Source organism: Pempheris klunzingeri, chromosome 15, assembly GCF_042242105.1.
Source record: "Pempheris klunzingeri isolate RE-2024b chromosome 15, fPemKlu1.hap1, whole genome shotgun sequence".
NCBI classification, from domain to species: Eukaryota; Metazoa; Chordata; class Actinopteri; order Acropomatiformes; family Pempheridae; genus Pempheris; species Pempheris klunzingeri.
In genome coordinates, this window is record NC_092026.1 from 19,954,959 (window position 1) to 19,978,156 (window position 23,198).

At 41.1% G+C, this 23,198-nt stretch overlaps 1 protein-coding gene across 2 annotated transcripts in view; it reads left to right on the forward strand.

The window, feature by feature from the left end:
- Nucleotides 1-23,198, forward strand: part of kirrel1b (kirre like nephrin family adhesion molecule 1b) — a 62,536-nt gene that overhangs the window by 28,313 nt on the left and 11,025 nt on the right. For both annotated transcript variants that reach the window (XM_070845111.1, XM_070845112.1), the window contains exons 2-9: nt 11,012-11,161; nt 15,060-15,209; nt 16,112-16,269; nt 18,975-19,125; nt 19,812-19,917; nt 20,677-20,825; nt 21,628-21,755; nt 22,231-22,357. In XM_070845111.1, the coding sequence (XP_070701212.1) occupies nt 11,012-11,161; nt 15,060-15,209; nt 16,112-16,269; nt 18,975-19,125; nt 19,812-19,917; nt 20,677-20,825; nt 21,628-21,755; nt 22,231-22,357 (1,119 nt within the window). The remainder of the gene's footprint in view (nt 1-11,011; nt 11,162-15,059; nt 15,210-16,111; nt 16,270-18,974; nt 19,126-19,811; nt 19,918-20,676; nt 20,826-21,627; nt 21,756-22,230; nt 22,358-23,198) is intronic.

Genomic DNA, 23,198 nt, shown 5'->3' on the forward strand with positions numbered 1-23,198 from the left:
CACTTACATCAGAGAAAAAAAATGATGAATGTTGAATGCTGCCGGGCTGTGAAGTCCTAACAAAAAAAGGCCTCCAACGCGCAGCTTTGGCAGGCTTTCACACCCTCTCAATGCAGCTCCATTATATCTACGCATTAAGAAGTGTAGGAGCTGCAAGAAAAAATGTCAGGCAGTCACTGTGGGAACAGAAGGGAATCTTAAATGAATTTTTGAAATGCAGGGGAAAAAATAAAATGCAAATTAGGTGTTTTTCCATCAGCCAGGTTGAAGAAAATAAATTGAATTTCCACACAGACTTTCAGGAACTGATTTCTATTTGGCAAGTTGTTATCGTGCTTTTGTGTCGGATAGTGAAAGTGATATTTCATGCTTTCATTTTCAAGATGGATATCAAGGAATACACTTTGTACACTGGAAGGCCACAGCTACAGCGGAGCATTATACTTGGGAGACACAGAATGTATGTTTCTTTTCTCTGGTAGGTCACGGTTTACACAGAACACATCACAAAGGATTTCTTAACCTGCAGACCTTTCGTTTTTACCTTGAGTGAGCATAAAGACATTTACATCCCACTTTTCAAGCTCTTGGAAGGAAGCCCAGCTCTTTTTCATGCTGTGTTACTGCAGTAACTCCATGAAAATTCGCTCATTACTACTGTAACTTATTAACAATTAGATTAAACCGTATGAACATTTCAGTCGTGTGGCGGCAGCAGCTCGGCTTTTTCCTTTCAGCTCCTCATCGTCATTAAGATTAAAGTATCCTCATCCGTGTTTGCAGCAGAGTTTTTTTGTCCTCTTGTTCACAGGGCTACAACAAGGTTATTTCTCTTCTCACCGTTTCACTTCACAGCAGAATCTCATCTCCTCTGCCTCAGTGGAGTTCACATCACCAATTCTTATTGAAGGGGAAATCGCACAGCCATTGCTGAGCGAGGTCGTTATTTGGATAATGACTAATCTGCTCCCGACTTAATTCCATCCCTCTGATCTGACGTCCAGGTTGGAGTCAGAGGATGTGGCTAATGATGTGGCTGCAGCGTTGTCTGGGAATGCAGAGAATACACACACACACACACACACACACACAGGCACACAAGATACTTGCAGACATTTGCTTGTAAGTCACTCACTTGCTCACGCAGTGTAAGCACTTATATGTATTAGTTCTCTTTAATCTCATGCATTAACACACACATCTGGCCTTAACCCCATGTGCTATTTGTTCCTCTTAACCTAAACTTGACCCTAAAACCAAGTCTTAACCCCCAACAATCTTTTGAAGAAGTGAAAACTGGCCAAACTGTCTTCGAGGACTAACGACAGTCTCCAGTGGGTCCTCACAAACATAGAAGTACAAAAGCAAACACACACACACACACACACACACTTATCCATGCACTTGGTCTAATTTTTATTGAATGTAACATTTACAGCATTGACCTGCTCAGTCAGACGCACTCACTTTCACATGCACCAAAAAACACCCATACACACAAACATAGCCCCCCAACACACACACACACACACACAAACACACAAACACATACATGTGCACACACACAGTTGCCCTCCCCTTCTCACATGCTTTTTCACTCCGTGCTCATTTGGTGATCTTAATGCTAGCAGACATGTACAGTGTGCTCTAGCAGCGGATGGTGGGGAGGGTGTGTGTGTTTGAGCGTGTGTGTGTGTGTGTGTGCAAATGGTTACGTGCAAACGCGAGTGTGTGTACATGTGCGTGTACTTACCGCTCTTAAAAACCAATTAACAGCGCACAGCAGCAGCCGCCCCCCTCCTCCAAATGAAGAGGTGAATTAAACATCACCAAGACCAGATGGAAAGAAATCAGAGAGAGAAAGAGAGAGGTATGAATAATTGAAGACAGAGGGGATCATAAAAAAGGGGGAAATAAAACTGAAATAAGAGATGAAATGAAATGTAAGAAAGCAGAAGTCAATTAGAGAGACCGAGAGAGCTGCAGGGAGAAGGAGATAGGTAGAGAGAAGGGAAGGACTGCTGCAAGTGTGTGTGTGTGTGTGTGTGTTTGTGTGGGTTTGCCAGCATGTGCACACGTCGTTTGTGTTCGTCTCCCCTGCCTGCTTTCCGGAAAACAGTCAACTAACACAACCCAGTTGTTTGAAGTCCACAGCGGCATAATCAGTTTGGTTGCAGTACAGTGATGATTAGACCATGTTCTGCCACTTAGGCAGGAGTGAACTCCATTCTGTACGCATGCGTGTTTTTATGTGTGTGTGTATATATATAACCTCTGAACCAGGACCCCATTTCCAAGAAGGGTTTTGTGAGCACTGCTCACGTGCAGGTCGTAAATGGTGGCAGCATCACCTTTAACGAATGATCGTAGCTCATGAATTACAATTAAATTCAAGGGGGTCTCTCACATGCTCATCAATGAAACGTCAAAATGAGCTAGCGAGGGAATAATCCCATGCATGAGGAGTCAGATGATCAGACAAATCCCAGTTTAGTTAGCCACACATACCTGAAAGAGAAAAGGTAACAGTAAACCCAAACTCTCTGAGGATGCACTGATCCAATATGCCCGATCTGTGTTGTTACAGACAGATTCAGATCTTTTCAAGTCGACTGGGAATCCACATTAGATACAAAGTCTGAAGCAATGTCACTATAAAAGTTCGTATTTCCACTGCCTTTGACATTTATTCGATCAATATGGGCTGTGGACTCTGTTTTTAGTGCCACAGCAATCCCTTGCCACTAGTCACTTAACGTAAAAAAGATTCCAGTTAGTTCCACACAGTGAGATAATTGTTTGGTAATTGTCCCCGCTTTAGTTTACGTATGTGTGTGTTTGTGAATCATGCATGCAGCTGTCTATGTAGGTCTATGCAGTGTTTGTGTGTATTCAGAGTGTGTGTGTGTGTGTGTGTGTGTGTTAGAAAGTGCCCCTGGATGACTGAGAGGGTGTCTGTGTGTGTGTGTGTGCGCCTGCGTGTGTGTGTGTGATTTCCAATAACTACTAGGTTTACCCAGCATCTCTGCGGTCGCGTCACGCTGTTCCTCTGTTCTGCTGGAGGTGTTTGTGAGGGGAAATAAAAGCAGCGTTTGGTGGAGAAGGGGACACTGAGTGAGCCGGGACACACAGTGACAAACTGATCTCTGTGTCTGTCCCTCTGTGTCTGTCTCACTCAGTCCTTCTGTGTCTCTCTGCCTGCTCTCCTGCTCGTCTCTGTCAGTTTCATGCTGTGTGCTTCAGGCACATAAATGTTAACATGAATGATATTGCCAAAAACATCAAAACAAACAAGGCAGCAGTAAATATATCGTCCCACAGGAATGATGAAGTCGTCCCTCACGGTCAGTCAGAAAGAAATTGGTCTCTGTAATCTGACCTTTGTTTTTAAATGACTGGAGGGACACAAGGCTTTGTAATGTGACACACAACTCAGATTACTTTTCTGTGGCAACTTTGTGTGTGTGTGTGTGTGTGTGAGAGAGTGACTCCCTATATTGTATACCGCACTGCAGACCTCAATGGACCGTAAATGTATTCCTGTAAGGAAGATAAATACAGCAGAAACATTCAAATAGCAAACACCCATTAATAGACATATCTGCTAAAATGCAATGATGCATTAAACACTGTTTTCATGCACTGTGGCTGACTCTGATTCTGCATTTATATTTCATCTATCCTTTCTTTTCTGTCAATCTTTCGTGGAACTCTTTTTCCAGCTTGTATTTTCTACTGCGTTGATGGAGACGTGTGATGTTTCAGATCCAGGGGGCGCAGATACCCGATTGTGACGGCATCGTGTTTGACAAACAGTACACTCATTAATTGCATGTAATGTTAATGTGTGAGTCCTACAAGGGCTTGATTAGTTTTGATTAGAAACAGGCCCTAGGAAGTCCTAAGAAGTTCAAGAAATAGATCCATGAATCTGAAAACACTTAATCGCAACTTCTCACAGCGACAATCATTTCATGTTCAGAAGAAATCAACCAGGAAAGTGCACAAAAGCCAATAATACGCTTTGCGGGAGGTTCCGATTTTTGTGCTGGAGCCCTTTGCACTCCCACTGCATCAACATGATCATCACATTCAAATGGATAAGCGGGCCATGTTTTTGCAACAGTACCGTTTGCGTAAAAGTGTCCTAAATCTGTTTCTGCTTTACCTTGCAAGGCAGCTGGATTTGTGAAATCACCATCACCATCACCACAAATCTTACCAGGCTCCAAGTTATGTGTTTTTTACTGGACCACAGCGGTTCGGACCAATCAGCGGAAGCTGCATGCAGGGTTTAGGGGTGACAACAGCAAGAAATAACTGTTCACTGTGTTTCTTCACTCGAAGAAGAGCAAAGAACGACATTTCTCCCTTCAACAAGAGTTTTAACCACGTAAATGGCTCATTGGTCTGATTGGTCGAGGTTAGCCTGTGTTAGACAAAGGTAAACAGATGGTTCATCCAATCACCTGCCAAGTATTTCTTAACATGCCTGCCCCTTTGCGAACAGTTACTACTGATGACTTTCTACATCGTTCTGTACAACAAAACATCTTGTGTGTCAGGTTAGTTTCTGCCCCACTGCTGGGTAATTTGGAACATTTTGAAATTTAGTACAAGTAAATGTGAATGAGCTGCTTTTCTATTCACCGAAAACACAAGATTGTAAAAACACCTTTTAACTGCTGAAGAGAGTCGGTTAGGAATTAACAGTTCTGTATTTTATAATGAAGCCAAAGGATTGTACTTCTCAATAATATAATACTCAAACAAAAAAAATAAATAACAGTGAAAGCTGAAACATATTTGAGTCAGCATCATATGTCATGGTAAAGATTGATAAAGTGTTACTAAGCTCAAAAAGTCTAAAGCCTCTTCTAACCAGTGAGCCAGTAATTATTCAGAAAATCCTTTATCAACAAAACATTTTGAGAAGTGTCAACACTTTTTTTGCAGTGCTGAGGATTTCTGTTGGTATCATTTTAATGAACCTCCCCGTTTCCATTCAATTTTCTGACTACAATAGTGAGCCAGAAAATGTCACAAAAATGCTTGAAGTGAAACCCAGCTACAGAGGAGGCTCTTTTTTTCTTCTCCTAATGCTGGTCTGTCAGAGTCTCTCCATCCTTTTTCTTTTTCGTCTTCTGTCTTCTACTTTTCTGTGGTGCTTTTTCTCTCTCCATACACACACGCACGCACACACATGCACACACACACACGTGCACACTTGCACACTATTTTCTCCCTCTCATGCAAACACCTTTTTTTACTCTCCTTTTCACACATTGCCCTTTGCTGCCTTTTCAGAAATGGCAAATATATGCACACGGCATACACAACACAGCAATGACAGATATGCATGCAGGCATGCGTGTAAACATGGACAATACCCACACACATGCACACACACACACACACACACACACACACACACACACACACACACACACACAGCGTGCTCTCTCCTGCCTGAGAGTGGTGTGCGTTAGTTGAAATGGGAGCGAGCTGTAGCCTGGAGGCAGAGCTGGGACATGAATACATGGAGAGGGTCAGCGTGGCAGTTTTTGGGGGCGGGGGTTAGGAGGATGAAGGCTTCAGGGTGTGGAGGACTTCAGTTTAGGGTTACAAACCTCACAAACTGTCCTTTCATTTCTACAGAAGAATGATTGGCTTGCGGGAGGTTGTATTTGGCCTCTGGTGGTCATATTGTAGGTCTTCAGCTCTCGGGGAACAGTGGGTTCATTTCTCAGTGAATAGTGCGAGTGTGTTAGAGATGACAAGGTGCGACACCATGAACTCCAGAAATTTAGACTTTTTCATGTTTTACAAAGACATTTTCTGAGTTCTGTCCTTATTAACCAGAATTCCAACAAAAGAAATGCATGAAAGATAAGATTTAAGTGAGCATTATTATAATTGTTACCTGAAATACCAGTTTGTAAATTCTTTCCTCCTCTCTGAGCCAATTTAAAGCCTCTGAACGTCTCGGAAAATATGAAGCTACCTGCTAAGATTCACTTCTGTCAGTCAGAGCAAAGACAAGTGAGCTCAAGAAGTAGCATCTAACACCAAAGGTCGAAGGGAGGAATGTCGGAGTGTATGGTGGGTGTACAAAGTGCAGGACTACATGTAGCTTTAAGCAACAAATGCACTTTGGTTAAGGTTAGGGAAAGTTCGCAGTTCTGGTTAAATGCTAGTAAACACAATGCACTCTATCTCATGTCACTGCACATTTTTTTCTGCAAACCAAGACCATGATCTTTCCCTAAATCTAGCCAAGTGCTATATGACTGCCTGAACACAGCCATAAAAAGTTAAAAACAAGGCTGTCATCACCACAAGAAGATATTGTATTGCAAGACCTGATATTCTGGCACAAAACAAATGAAATGCGTTACCAGACTTGAAATGAAAAGACCTTAAGGTTCAAACCCGGACAGTGACTTACTTGGCTAATTGCTTACGTGAATGTACAGCTAAACCCATTTCCTAGAATCAATTTTCTTTTAGTCTGATCAAGTTAGACCTTTGACATATCACTTAAGTATCAATCAAAATCATGTTCAAAGATTTAACCTGCACTTGAGTTGGCAGTGAGTTTCTAGTACAGCTCATCTCTTCCAAGAAACTCAGTGTTTTCCACTGAATCTTAATACCTTAGCTCATGTTTAATGGAGTATGTAGAAATTTTCATAAAACAGTACTTTATACTTAAATGTTAAGTATATATAAATTTATAATGGGCTAGTTAGATAGCCCTTATGAAGATGTTTAATACAGCTAATGGAATAAGAGGACAAAGTGAATAAAAGATATTAAAGACATTAAGGATAATATGTTTGGACACTGAGGCTGTTATTGTGAAGCTCTGTCTATTGTACCACTGGGTCATTATGCAATGAGAGGGAGAGAGAGAGAGAGAGGAAGAGAAGATATACCTAACATCATCCCTCAGGGTAATGATGCGGGGCGGTAAGGATGAAGAGAAAGAAAGGAAGAGGAGGAGGAGGAAGGAGGCTGGGAAGAGACACAGGCAGAAACAACTGCAAAGATAGAAAAACACAGACGCCGAAAGAAATGTTCAAAGATATGTTGTGGGATTGAGATGAAGAGGGAAGATGATAGAGATGCTGGGGAGGTGAGGAAAGAGAGAAAGCGGAGACAGAAGTGGAAGAGAAACAAAGACTTCATACGTTGAGAAAAGACTAAATGAAAGGGAAGGAGAAGAGAAAAGAGGGATTGAACGAATAAAGAGGACAAAGTTAGACAGGAAGGAGACAGAGAGGTAAAGAGAGAAGCAAGATAGAAAAGAAGAGGTGAAAGAAAAGAGTGAAGGAGGAAAGGGAGAGAGGAAGACAGAGGAGGTGAGCACATGGGAGAGGAAATAGACAGGGAATTTGGGGGGGTAGGGGGGTAGGAGGAGGGTGGGTATCCCGTAGGGTTAATTACATCTCTGTTCTCTGTCAGTGTGGCTCTCTCCTCCGCGATCTGAGTCCCTGCTGCAGGCTGACAGGCCACACACACACACACACACACACACACACACACACACACACACACACACACACACATATATATATGCACACACACTCATAAACTTTGATAAATACACGCACATTCATGCATACTCAAATATCATGACACACAAACAGAAATGTTCTCTGTCTCCTCCTTTTTGTCTTTCTGTCACTATTTCTCTTCTCTCTCACTCACTCTCTCTCTCACACACACACACTCACACACACACACACACACACACACACACTCACACACACTCACACACACTCACACACACTCACACAATAACACACCGCAGTCAGTCCCAGGAGAACATGTGTTGTTCTGTACAGAGTTATACACGAGGAAGAGGGCTCTTACTCGTAATAGCTGTTAATTTTGCATAAATCATGCATAACATGACCCACATGTAAATCACTCATGTCAGCAGGATATCATATCTCAGCAGCTCCTTCTTCTTCTCTATAGGAAACAGCTGCAGCTTCCACTTGCACTGTTTTGTTTAAGCTCCTGTGTTTCTCTTCGCTCCTGCAGATGAAGGACAGAAAGATGCACATAGTTCCAGTCTGGAAAAATTGTCAGGTTCTACGAAGAAGAAAATGCATATTTAGACACTTTCATCAGGGTTGTCTAACTTATTCTGAATACTAAAATACAATTCACATGCATTACTGACTAAATACATGTAAGTAGGTGATATGCGAATCATATCTGATGTGCGAATCATATCATATCTGATTTGGTACTTCAATCAACTTTAGCGGCAGTAAATTTAGTAGAAGTTGTAGCTTTCAAACAATTATCGTCATCCTCAAACCTCTTCATCTGCTTCTGTATGTTGGCGTGTTGTTGGGCGATACTTTCCAGGCCTTATTTGGCATAACTAGATAGTTGAAAATGTTTCTATTCACAATCTGTGGAGGAGTGTGAACTTGTATTGAACTGAGGGTTATACATGTGTGTGAAGTGTGTGACAGTGATCACAGTTTGTCGTGTAGAGACAAAGTAAGAGTTAGATCATTCACTGAAAATGTTTTCAAACTGCATTACATTCTGGTCTGCTGAGACTTTTTTGAGGTGCCAAGTGTGTACCATTGTGTGTCCTTCAGTGGATTATTCCCTATGTGACTGTATAAAGAGTTTGGTTTTTTTTGGGGGGGGGGGGGGTCAAAGGTAGAAAGCAGTCAGCGTTTTAATGAATACCATTCACTAAATAAAGGCTTTTATATTTTTTAACATCTTTTCTCTTTGTTCTGCCTAAAAGTGCTTTTCTGTGACCAGTAATTTTCTGGCATTTATTCCTTTATTTGAAGCTACACAGGGAACATGAGGTGGCATGCAACAAAGGTCCCTAACCATATTCAAACTGTTCCTATTTGACTGTTCAAACATCAGAGCAAAGTGGTGACTCTAATAAGAAGCCATTGCGCTTTAATTTGGTGAGCTGGCACCAAAAGTGAGTCAGTAAAAAAAGAACTTATAAAGCACTTTTCCAAACTTTGGTCACAAAACAATTCAGTTACAAATGAAAGAGTATGAGTATAGTATAAATGGAAAACAAACAAACCAAAAATACATGCCAATAAAAGTCTAAATCAGAGATTAGAATGAATGTTTAAAACCTTACAGAGGATTCAGACCAAGTAAGCACATAATAGGCCTTGAGATTAGATTTAAAACACTCAACAGAGTTTACTGTCCTGATCCCCAGGGGAGGATTTCTCTATTACCTGGAAGCCGGGAAGGCAAAATCTATTAACACAAGCTCTGATAGATGTGTGAATGTTTAAGCCACCAAATTATATGATACATTATAGCTGTACTGGAAATCATATTTTAACATCAAACAATCTGCTTGTGTTTGGACAGAAATAAAATATCAAACAACTGCAATAATTAAATATTTCAAGGTGGATGTTTCCTTTATTTTAACAGGGATATCACAGCTATCTACCCACAGTCACAGCAGCTGTCTTAACTTGATATAGTGTTCAAAAGTTGATGAAACATCAAAGTCCTTCTTATGAACTCTGAAGATTCCCCTCTTCAGTTAAAGAGGCTTCTGCACAAATGACACACAGCTCATGTAATCCTCCTGACAAATCAGTAAATCTCCCTGTTGTTTGCACCTTTGTGGTTGAATCCCACAGAGACGTGTCCCTCAGAGCCGCGGCCTGCTTTATTAACCAGTTTTGCCTTAATTAGCTAATAGGATTGTTTTAACCATGATCCAAGAACAGAATAGCCCACGGGAAGACAAACACCAACTCTGTGGAAGTGCAGAGTGTGTGTGTGTGTGTGTGTGTGTGTGTGTGTGTGTGAGTGTGAGAGAGAGAGAGAGAGAGAGAGAGAGGGGGATGTGCGCCTGCATGTATCCTCAGTTGTGTGATTTAATGTGCAATCGCGTGTGCGTGAAGGATTCAGTGAGGTGTGTGTGTGTGTGTGTGAACAAGTGTATAACCTGGGTGTGATTTAATGTTGCATGTGTGCAGGAGCTTCTGTTTGTGTAAGATTCAGTGTGTGTGTGTGTGTGTGTGTGTGTGTGTGTGTGCTCATGCATGTGCATGTGCATGTGTCATCTAAGGCACCACAGTCTCCCTCTCTGCCTTAATTAACGCGCCTTCTTGCAAGACTTTCTCTGGAATATGAAACAATTTTACCTGATGATGCAAACGGCTGAAAACAGAGCCGGGTTAGTGCCTCGCCTCCTCACCTGACACTTTCTCTTTATGCGAGAGCATTAATGTATGCCGGCGCTACACTTGTAGTTTTTATATCCGTGTATTTTAGTGGCACTGCAATAGCCAAAAGGCTTATTTTGCTGCAGGAAATGTGTGTGTGTAAGCAAAATCCTTTGTACTGTGTGATGAAAAAGAGCAGGCTGTATCACAGCTTGGCAATGATGTTCTTGCTACACAAGCGCGCTTACACATGCATGCAAGCACGCACACACACACTTTCACTCACACATACCCACGCAAAGACACACATAAGCCTCAGTGAAGTCCAGGGAAAAACTTGAAAAGGGGGCAAGAAAGAGACAAAACAGAGGCAGAAGCCACAGAGAAATGACAAATATGCAAATCCGAGCATCTGAGCTCTGGGTCCAGTTAAAAAGAGAAATGATTAGAATGACTTTATAAAATAAAATCTGTGAATTCTCCTGTGTCCCATCATTAAGCCAGTGCATATGTGCATAAATGCAGGCAAAATCTTACTGTCCCATAAGAGAAATTTCACTCACAGACAGGCTTTATATTAAAACACACTCGCAATAAAAACTCATAATAAAAAGGGACAACAAAAACAGCATATACACAATAAAGACACATCACAAATCACCCCAACTGCCACCATATGGACAAGCACAAGTCAATAAGGCTGGAGAGGGACTGCGTAGCTCGATACAGTGCAATAAATGATGGCAGCTCGTGGCCAGGTTCACAGTGAAAGGAACTTAAAATTGATTTCCCTCTCTGTCCCTTTTCTGCAGTGTGGTGCATTCGCTTCTCCCAGGAGCCTGCGGACCAGTCGGTGGTACTGGGAGAGCGGGTGGTGCTGTCCTGCGTGGTCTTCAACTACAGCGGCATCGTCCAGTGGACCAAGGACGGCCTGGCCCTCGGCATCGGAGAGGGTCTCCGAGGTAAGGCGGGGGATAGAAATCCTGTAGAGGGAGAGAAAAAAAAAAACCTTGCAGCTTCACCAAGCTGCAAGGGATCAAAGTGAAGTGAAGGAATAACTCAGCCACAGTTTCGGTTCAGTTTTGACTGTAAGAACCCTGACAAAAGCTATTATGCCTGAAAAGTGTTGGTTTTTTTTTTTTTTTTAACATTAAGGGAATGAGCACTGTATATAGAGAGAGAGCGTTAAGAGCCAAGAGGCGTGTGAGTGACAATCTGGGCAAAAATGAGTCCTGTATATCATGCTGAATTAGAGAAAATCCCTCACACTGCTGACAAAAGCAGACGCACATTCGCATTTACATTTTAAGCCGACACGCACATCCAGAATGACTTACTGGGAGTGCAACAGTAGAATACACTTCGCTTCAGAGATGGAGAAGCATCACTTGCAACCCGCAGCGTGGGGAGTCAAAGGGTCAAAGCTGCAACAGACAGAGAGGAGGTTTTTATCTGCGTTCAGGAGCTGGTCAGAGGAATCTCAGAAGTGCAAAGCTAAGAGGCGGAGAGAAGAAGTAAAGAAAATTATCTCTCTTCGCTGACCTCACCCCCTATTTTGCAAAAAGTTTTTGACCGCTGTGGCTTAGTGAGTGCTGGTATTTCAAATCTTATGACTGCAGCTGCTGATAACTCTTACCCTTTGCACAGGATACATTTTGGAAAAATATTTCAGTAATAAAAAAATATCTTTCGGACTTATGTCTCCATAAAGATGAAAAAAGTCTCCCTAAGAAATGCCACTAATGGATTATTATTCTTTTGGAGCCATCTTCAGGAGCTGAACAACAAGCTTAGCACCTTGACACTCATTCAGTGACATTTCCGCATCTTATGACACTTCAGATGACATGTTTTTAAAGCAGTAGGGAATAAATTACTCCCATTTTTTTTCTTGAATAAAAAAAAAAGAGCAATACCTCTGCATAAAATTACTCAATGCAAGTAAAAGTCATGCCTTCATTACTTGAAGTAAATGATAAGTATTAGCATCAAAATATATACTACCATAGCACTAAAAGTAACAGACAGTAGAATGTCGCATTTCAGAATAATGTTATACAGAATATTGTGAGATTTTATTGCCCATCATTTCCTGCATGGACCAATTTATTGTCACAGATATCAACCTTAATGAGCATTACAATAATGTCCTCATCACAATGTAACATTACAAACAATAAGTATATTCGCATATCGCATCCACGTCCACCCACACACACACACACATCGAATCAGACTACCGCCCACACACACACACACACACACACACATAATTTGATAATCTAACATGTGATGCGAATCTTGAGTTCAACACAATTTAATTGACAGGTTCAGTAAAGCTTAGGGTCTCTCTCTCCCCCCTCTCTCTCGCTCCCTTGCTCTCTCTCTCTCTCTCTCTCCCACTCTTTAATTCTAGCTGCTCCATCTTTCAAACTACAGCTCCATCATCACTTGCTTTATGTATTTCCCAGATTGCCTCCATTGCGTTTCATTCCTCTCCTCTCCTCTCCTCTCCTCTCCTCTCCTCTCCTCTCCTCTCCTCTCCCTTTCTGTCAGTAATGCTCTCTTTGTCCTTGTAGCCTCTTTTGCGAGCATTGGTTCCAGTGACAAACTCACCGGCGTTTGATAAACATGTTGTCCTCTTTGTCTCTTTTTGTCTACCTTTCAACCATCTATCACCCCCCGCTGTCCATTATTTATTCTTACGTTGTCTGCGCTGCCATTCCTCTCCTCATCCCTGACACACTGTCTCTCAATCTTTTGCTCCTTTTCTTTACGTTCATATGCGACGTATGAAGTAAAGTCTGTAAGTTGTTAATATTTACACCATGTATATTATTGATATGAATTTGCTCTGATCTAACGAGGCGTTGTTGGTGCATGAAATATGACATATAAGCGGTTGTTGTTATGGGTTGTCTGTGTGATTTTGTACAGCTGTTGATGACAGTGTGGGAGTGCAGTAAATTCATACCTGCAGTTTGCCCACCCACACACATGCAGGAGATCTGCGTTCATTCACTAACAGTTTTCTCTGCATCACATAGTTGTGCATGTATAAAACACATGGAATATGAAGAAAATCCCTTTAATATATGGTCAAAATATACTAACATCTACATGTACGTGTGTGTATCATGTTTACATGTATCAATACAAATACCTAAAACACACACACTCATCTGCTCATTACCTGCAGGCACCAGTGGTGGCAGTTTATTGTTCATCCTCAACCTCCTCCTCCTCCTCCTCCTCCTTCTTCTCCTTCTCCTTCTCCCCGGGGTGCTTTCACCTCTGTGGTTGCTATGCTGCGAGGTGCTGGAGTGGATGATGTAATCTCCACTAATACTTTTGTCCCCCCCCCCCCACACACACTCCACTCTCCTTCTTCCTCTCCGCACCCCAACTGCCTGCCTGCTTGCCTGCCTTTGCCATCTGAATCCATGATGTCATGTTAGGATTGGGCACGGAGGATCAATGAGTGCCCCCTAGTGGGACGTCACGCTCAATTATGCCTTTGTCTGAGAGGCGAGGGTTCAAACGGAGAGAGAGAAAAGGGGATGTTGTAATTGGAACGAGGCTGCCTGTAGTTCTGTAGTTTGTGTGTCACGCAGGAATTGATGTGCCATCATTGTATATGTGGCGATGTTTGATCAGTGTTTGTGCAACAACCCTTCAGCTATTTATCTCTGACTGTGTTCCTATATTGATGTGTGTGTGTGTGTGTGTGTGTGTATGTGCGTTGATGTGTGTATGCTCTTGAATTTCCTTCTTCTGTGTTGTTTGCGCATAGGATGTGCTATCAGGATCAGCGGAGCCTCTGGTTGATCTAAAAAGGTCTTCAACCTCTGAAATGAATGCTATTAATGCTAAATGCTATCTGTGGGTTATGATAAAAAGCTTTGACATTTTCACATAAATACATGTCCCATTTTCTGATTTCTGACTGATGTAATGCAATTGTGATTCAGCTTTTATTCATTTCATAAGAGCTTTTACATTTGTTTAATCTTGTAAACAAGTCAGGTGTCAGCAGAGGACAGAAATACAGCCACTGGTACCGAATAAAAGACGATGATGAGTAAATGCACACGGATAATAGCTTTCACAAGGTTTTCTGTCACTTTTCCTGTATGCTTTTGTGCACCTTCTGCTGAAATACGGAAGGACATACAGCTTCAGAAATTCCAGTTCAAAGGGTCAGTTCATCAAAATGACTGGTAAAATAGAATTCCTCAGAAAAAGTGCCACATTTACTACAGAAGATGAAGAAGGAAGAAGAAGGGACTACTTTTTGTGAAACTCTATTCACAATCTGTTTATTTAGGAGAATGAGTCTTTTAAATTAACTAAATTACCAAAACCTGAACAGCTAAAAATGACATTCTTCATAACAAAAAACATAATATGTCAAAATCATAAGAGGTGAAAAAATGTCTGCTCTGAAATATGAAACGGTAGCCTGTTCCAAATTCTGAAATAAAGTTTTTCTCAGTGTTACTACCTGAGAGTCACCACTCTGTGTTCCTAAAATAAAGATATTATTCACAGACACATTTCATGAGTGAAGGCAGTGTTGTTATGATGACTCATGACTTTAATAGCAGTGCGTAATGTGCCCCCTCCTTCATGCTAGCAATCATTTTCAAACAGGAGGTTAAGACACACTGTTTGTAAACTACAGTCAGGAGGTTAATTCTTCCAAATTTGTCAGGCTTTTCTGACCTGCAGACAAACATGCACGACTTACAGCCAAACTGAAACAGATTCTCCAACAAGAGCATGAATCACAGTGAGTGAGTTTTCTTCTGGGTGTTTCTCCATCTATTTAAGTGTAAACATGGTTTGTGTCTCCTGCAGCCTGGCCCAGGTATCGTGTGCTGCGAGCTCTGGACATCGGCCAGTATAACCTGGAGATCTCCAACTCTGAGCTGTCTGATGACTCTCTGTACGAGTGTCAGGCCACAGAGGCCGCCCTGCGCTCCAGGAGGGCCAAACTCAATGTACTCAGTAAGTGAACTGGCTGCAGATGGAGGAGCCGTTTTTCTGATACAGGTTTGAGTTTCAGTAAAGGACCTTTTCATTCCAAGGAGAGAGAGGAGGCGTAATTATCAAATCAAAGAATGCCAAGTTGATACTTTTGTCCTCGAAGAACGTGTTAAGAGAATGAGCTTCTCACTCAGTGTAGTTAAAAGTACATCATCAGTTTGGATCCACATGTGTTAATATTCAGACGTAGTTCAACTAGCTCTATATTATGGACTATATATGTTGCATCAGCCTTGCAGTAAATGTGGGTTTCCCATCTGTTTCCATTTGCCAAATCGTCATCCTTCTTGGAAAATCAACATCAGGAATCCATGAATTATTTTTGGTGTGGAAAACCGATTCTGTCAATATTTCAACAGCTAATTATATGGTCAAAAAAAAAGCACAAGAATCTATGATGGATGTGTGGGATGAAATATTGAGGAAAAGCAAGATATTTGAGAGCATTTTAGAAATTAGAAACTACCAGCAGCAAAAAGAGTGAAGGCGCAGCAGTCATAACCTCCTGAGGGCAGCAGGTTTGGATATCACAACAACATGGTGTAAACTTCATCCTGATTCCCCAAACAGCAAAATAGTTTAATATTACATTTTGCTGTTGTTCGGTGAAAACTAATACTTCCAAAGTGTCAATTTGAAATGGAACAGAGAGACGTTTTCTTGTTGAGGAAATCCAATATGTTTTTAATTTGTTTTATTGTCTGAAGAGGTAGAAGAAAACACTTGTATTGAAAGAATTTACATTCTTCTATTTCAAGATCGGACAGTATTTTGTGTGTGTGTGTGTATGTTTGAGTTTGTATGTATGAGCACACACATTAAGCGTGGGTTTGTGTGTGTGTGTGTGTGTGTTTGTCCTCCAGTCCCCCCTGAGGACCCGGTGGTTGATGGATCCCCAGAGCTCCTGCTGATGGCTGGGACTCCGTACAATCTGACCTGTGTGACACGTGGGGCTAAGCCTGCAGCACACATTCAGTGGACCAAGGATGGAGTGGCTGTGGAGGGGGCCTACCAGTCCACGGTGACTCACACACACACCCATGCACACATGCACATGACAGCAAACACACGTGTCCAAACTATGCAACATAAGACACTGAAGAATTCATTACAAATAAAATAATCTCACATGCCTACTAGTGGGTTCGAAGGAGGTTGTAGCACAAATTCTAGTACTTAGAAACTGCTCCTAACAGCTACTCTCACTCTGTTTGTTTGTTTATTTATATGCTTTTTGCCGTGGGCTCTACGAATGGGGAAATACAGTATGCACACCTCAGGCCGCACATCTCCCCTGGAGTCCTGCATTAGGGAAATAGAGTATGCAGTGCACACAGTATGGTAGACCAAGTCAGCACAAGACTTTGCTGGTTCTTGGTTGATAAAATGAAATCATCTCAGCAGATGGGGACCATGTTTATTAAGTAATGCTTTTGAATGCTTACAAATTGGTGAAACTGGCCTGCTAAACAGGGAGCAGAAGCATTTTGTGCCTTCAAACCCGGCTGTATTGTATCGTATTTATTTTCAATAGTGGCAATGAAAGAGCACAAACATCACTGAAATGTAGCGCAGGTGTCTTTCTTTACTTTATCAAACTAAAATCAGTTAGTTTTGCTAGTAATTGTTGATGGTATTTGATTTAAAATCTTATCATCTCATTGAAAATCTTATTTATAATCTTTTATTTTTTGGTTTAGTCATCCACTCTCAGTCAGTCAGTCAGTTTCTCTACATTTAAGCGGTTTTAAAAGTTGAATAAAAGACAATGAGGTATGGAATGAAACCTGATAATACTTGTATGGTTACTTGTACTTCGGGTAGTAAATTTGATTCCGATGTGGGCCATATCCTGGAGTTAAATACATGCACCTTTGGTTTTTCAGTAAACTTTTTATTCGCACAAAGTAAAGCCTGCATACTGACTCTAAACCACAAACTAATGTAAATAGATGCTTTGATCACAATCTTCATTATTATTATTGTTAGTCATGGTGTGATTTAACTGATCGAGTGTTTTCCGATAGCCTTGCATCTACATGTAATGTGTACATAGTAAGAAATAGAAAATAGAAATAAAAATAGAAACTTCTTATTGTCATTATGCAACATTGTCAGAACAATATTAAGCAATGAAATGCTGTTTAGCAGTTCTGCTGTAATCATGAAAAGATAAAATACAAATAAATAAAAAAATAGAAAATGAAAATAAGATAAAATATAAAAATAAGAATACTATGTTCAGTAAAAACTGTGCAAGTTAATCATCCCCTTGAATAAACTTTGTATTGCCACCGTTAACCATTCCTGCACACAAGTAAATATAAGAGTATGAGTATAAAGTATGTATGAATACAGACCACACACATCCTAGTCTTCAGCTACTATCCACACTTTATGGTCGTGACACAACTAGAAACATGCGTAGATGTTTAATTAATCCACATGCACAGCCGCAGACACTCTCTCACACACACACACACACACACACACACACACACACACACACGATGCACATATAAGCACAAACTGTACTAGGTGACACTTGATTACAGTGATATATTTTGCACTCTTTTCTCCCACATTCACACTCTTCACCCTCCTGTATTCTCTCCTACACACATGAAATTATGCCTGCACGCATGCATGCACACATACACACACACACACACACAAACGCACACACATAGATGCACACTCACATATGCACACTCACGCTTTCATTTGCACACAGAAGCAGCAGCAAACACTGACTCACACACTCTAACACAGATGTTTTTACATCTCTTGCAGCCAGTTTTATGCCCCCCCCCCGCACACACACATACATATTACATGCTGCTCTTATGTTCGACTGTTACTGACCACACATTTCTAGACTTTCTTACGTCCTTATATTTCTTATGTTCTTTGTGTTCGTACTGTTTAGGGGAAAGATTTATAGCTTATGTTTAATGGCTGAAACTAAGCACAATTTTCATTTTTGATTCATCCATTAATTATTTTCTGACTAATACAGAAATTCTTTCATCTATAAAATAACAAAAGCTGGTAACAACACCCCTCGCAAATTCCCAAACCCCCCTATGACGTCTTGAAATTGTTTCTTCTGTCTGACCAATTAACCAAAACCTAAATATGTATTTAATCTACAGCAGCAAAATAGTTTTATCTGATTAATCAATGAAACGTTTCAGCGCTACTGTGTGTCCTTTCTTTTTCATGTGAACTTTCATTTTTAATGCAAACTCCTGTGTATAATATTGAATTGTTTGAATTAATTGAAAGAACATTTTTGTGCCGACATTAAACGTCTGAATTATAAAGATAAAGTACAATTACAAAAACGTGAATTTCTATAAAATGTCTCCTTTAAACTCTTAAATTTTTCTTTGCACTTTCAGTTTTCAGCATTCTCTTTTCCTTCTTGCATCGTGATTAAAAATGCTGTTTATTCTGTTACTATCCTCAGATTGCTGTTTCTATTTCTATTTTATCTCTCTTGGTTCCGTTAGTAATGCTCCTATGTCTGCCTTTTTTCTGCTCCTCTTCCTCTTTCCTATTTCTCCCATGATGTTTTCTGTTCTCTCCCTTTTTTTGTCCTTTTGTCCTTCCCCATCCACTGTGCTCCTCCTCCTTTACTTTGATCTTTCTCCGTCGGCTCCACTCCCTAAATTCTACCTACAACCATCATCTCCTCTCCCTTCCTATTTCTTTGTCGAACAGGAAGTGCTGCCAGACAGAAAGAGGGTGACAACCAGGAGCTACCTGCCCATCACACCAGCCGACACTGACAGCGGCCGCAACTTCACCTGTGTGGCCAGCAACCCGGCGGTTCCAATGGGCAAACGAGCCACTGTTACCCTCAATGTCCACCGTATGTTGCCCTTCTTTTTTGTCGGTGTCAAGTGTGCGGTGCAAAGGTGTGGCTCGGGCGCCGCGGGCCAAACTATTTTTGTGTAGAAGCGCATAAAAATCATGCTATAATTCTAATTATCTGCCAGCACTTGTCAACTTAACAAGTAATCATCAGTGAAAAACAATACATATGCTGTATATATGAATTTACAGCCACTTTTTTTTGCATTACTTTCAAACTTGGGTGGGTTCCATGTCGGATTTAGCTGTTTGCATCAATTTGGCAGCATCTTTGGGGCCAGTAATTTCCTCCTAAAGCAGTTCGGCAAGTTGATTTTCTTTAACATCTGGAAAAGGAAGGATCTTAGTCATGTCCCTGAATAAATAAGAAATGATTGCTTACAAGAAAACTGTACTTTGAGTTTTTAATCAAGAAGATTGATGTGTTTTTCCAACCAAGTGTAGTTAGTAATTATTGGCAGAATAAATGCAGTAACAGTAGATGTGAAGCAGTGCTGTGTTAGTACAGAAGGCCGTAGAGAAGTGGAGTTTCGGATTATATTGTGAAATTTATAGTATGTGTGACTTCTTTATGTGGGAAATCAATCTGTCCGCTGCTTGGTGTGGCAGAAACACAACAGTCATTCACACTATGATTCGGTTTTTCTTTAGTTGTACATTGAATATGTATCTTTCCTTTTGTAGACCCTCCTATGGTGACTCTGTCCATTGAGCCTCGCTCTGTCTTGGAGGGTGAGAGAGTCACCTTCACCTGCCAGGCCACTGCCAACCCTCCCATCATGGGCTACAGGTCTGGATTCAATTTTACCAGAATCAAACCTCGAACAGAGAAACTTTAGACTTTAGATTCATTTTTTTTTAAACCTATACTGTTTACTATTTGTCCAGTTTAGGATGTGTGGGACTTATTGGGGGTGTTTTTCGAGACTGTTTTTCATTGGATACCTGCAGTCTAACAGTAACTACAATTCTGTTTAATGCCAAAATATTTTCTTTTATCTACTCCAATCTGCTTGAAACTACCATCAGGAGGTGATCCTGAATTGTAATTTCTGATTGCAGAACAGAATTGGTGAAAGTATTGAATATTTGTACAATTAAACACTGACTTTTATCTTGAGTGACGGCACCAAAACACTGATATTGCTTAATGCTTGACTTAAACACGCTGGTTTTTTGCTGAGGTTTGAGACTCTACCAGAGGGTCCCAGTGTGGGAGCACTGCCAGGTACTTAGGCACTCAGCCTATTGAGTGTATATTTGAATGTCATCTAATGGCAGATGTGCAACATGGTTTTATGTATATGGTTTCTGTAACTTGCATCACCCCATCATTCCTTTAGGTTTTGACATCAGGGTTTATTAAATGTCAGTTTAATAGCTTTAATTGATCATATAAAAACACTCATTGCCTGAAAGTGGAAATCTAACATTTGGATCACAACCAAAACATTATTAAAAGCCATTATGCTTTTGAGGTCTCCTGCTGACAAACTGATATAACAATGATTTGTAATGCTTGTGAAATGGGGATGTGCTTCTCCGTCAGGTGGGCAAAGGGTGGTGTGCTGCTTGAGGGGGCCAGAGAGAGTGTGTTTGTCACCACAGCAGATCACTCCTTCTTCACCGAGCCCGTGTCCTGTCAGGTTTTTAATGCTGTGGGAAGCACCAACGTCAGCATCCTGGTGGACGTGCACTGTGAGTAGAGAGCAAACACTCCTGAGCTAAGTGGGACTCTGATGTGTTCTAGTAGCTATATTTATCAGCATTTGTTTGAAGAGCCACACTGCATTTATTTTGGGACTATAAAGTGATAATATAATGTGCAAAACAGTAAAGTGAATAAGAATCAATATTTTTTTAAAAGCAATAGCACTTTGAATGTTAACAACTAGTAACTGAAAACAGCTATTGCTGAAAATATTCAAATAAAACAATTAAATTAACTGAGAAATGTCCATATACAGTGGCAGCCACTCAGATTTTCTGCTCCCAACCGACGGCCTCTTCGCCACCAGCCAATTCCCAGCCACCAGGAGTATCACCACCTCCTCCTGTTTCCTGACAGAGTGTGTTAGGGTCAGGGCACCACGTTCACTAGGTCATCTAGGGGGGTTTAATTTCAGCCAAGTACTCAGCAGAGGCCTGTCGAGGATCCACGATGGACCTGCCTCCGTCATGGGGAGTCGGCTGTATTTATACAGAATCAGAAAAGGAAAAAAGAGAAACTATGTCCATGATAAATATGGAATTTAAGGAGAAATAGGAAAACGTACCACACCAAAACACGTCTTGCTTTGTGCTCTCAGACTTTATATCCTCCTGTCAGCTACATTAAATGTTTCACCAAGGAGAGTTTGATAAATTCCACTCTAATAAGAAATCTGTGGGCAAATTTGGGGCAAAACGTGTTTTTAATTTTTTTTTTGGGCCCTTGGTAACGATCAGGAGCTTATTCAATAAAAATGGGATTTTTATTAATTATCGTACTCTCTTTCAGTTGGCCCTATACTTGTAGTGGAGCCCAGGCCAGTTACGGTTGATGTGGACTCTGACGTTACTTTGAACTGCAAGTGGTCTGGCAACCCTCCTCTCACCCTCACCTGGACCAAGAAGGGCTCCAACATGGTGAGAAAAATCAAGTCTACCACAGACCTTTGACCTTGAACCTTACATTTTCAATTCATGTTATTTCATTAAAATGTACATTTTTAGATTTTTATCAAAGTCAGAACTAAACATATTGGGGGACTGCAGCCAAATCCACCAGAAAACCCCCAGTCCCAACCTATATTAATATCTATGACCCAGACTTCATAAATGTTTGCTCAGTTATAAAGCAGATGATTAGAAGTGAGACTCCGTCTTCATATCCTAAATCTTTAATTCATGTCTAACAAGTTAAGAAAAGCTCCAGGAAAAAACTAATGGAGCCTGCTGAGTAAATCAACATGTTTTATGAATTAAATATGGATCTCCCTCCCTCTCTCCCTCCCTCCCTCCCTCCCTGTTATTAACATTTCTCCCTGTCTGTCTATCTCTGCTCTCCACCACTCAAATCTACTGTCCTGCTTTCTATGCACTCTTATCCTTGCGTGTCCAGGTGCTCAGCAACAACAACCAGCTGTATTTGAAGTCAGTGAGCCAGGCCGATGCAGGCCAGTATGTCTGCAAGGCCATCGTGCCCCGGATTGGAGTGGGAGAGACTGAGGTTACACTCACTGTCAACGGTCAGTTATGATCCAATTACTCTGCTATTTATAATAGTGCTGCTGAGAAATTATAAAAAATGCAGAACAGGTCTTCCTACGCACAGCAAAGGCTTACTTCTGTGTTAAATGTGGAAGATGAATTTGGGAACCATGATGTGTTTGTTTAATTTCCATTCATTCTGTACATCATGCATGTATCTGTATCCCTCGACCAGCTGAAGCCACTGAATGCGCAGAGCAGAGTTGTTCATGTGCCATGTGTTTCTGTCGACCCAGCCTGATTCATTCCAGCCCAAGTCTGACCCAAACACAACAGCAAATGTTTCAGCCTTAAACAGGCCCAAAGCCAATATTTCAACGTCAAAACTCCCTCCTCGAGAGACCGGCAATTACTTAATAAATCAAAACTGATTCACCAAGAACATAATGATGAGAATGAGTTCAGAAAGCCTCCTTAAATCTTCGGCAACTGACAAAGTGCCCGGTCAAACCAAAAAGGGGGGCGGCAGCATTCACCGGCACGTCATTGGGAGATATGTGATGCTGAAAGCTTGGTGACATACCGAGTAGGAGCCGTTTATATTCCTGCAGATCAAAGTTATTAGGTGCAACATAGCTAATATGATCACTTATTCTGTTTTAGGTTAATAGATTACACAGTGCAAGAGGTTATCTATAGTCCTGCTGCAGATACTTATAGCATAGGTTTTGATTTATAGATCAGAACCTGTTGATCTCACCAAGACAACACTAGACGCATCACACATGATCAGGCTGCCTTGTCCATTAATTATGTTCTCCACTGTAACTCACTTTACTTTGTGATACATTTATATATGTATGGATTTACATTCAGGCA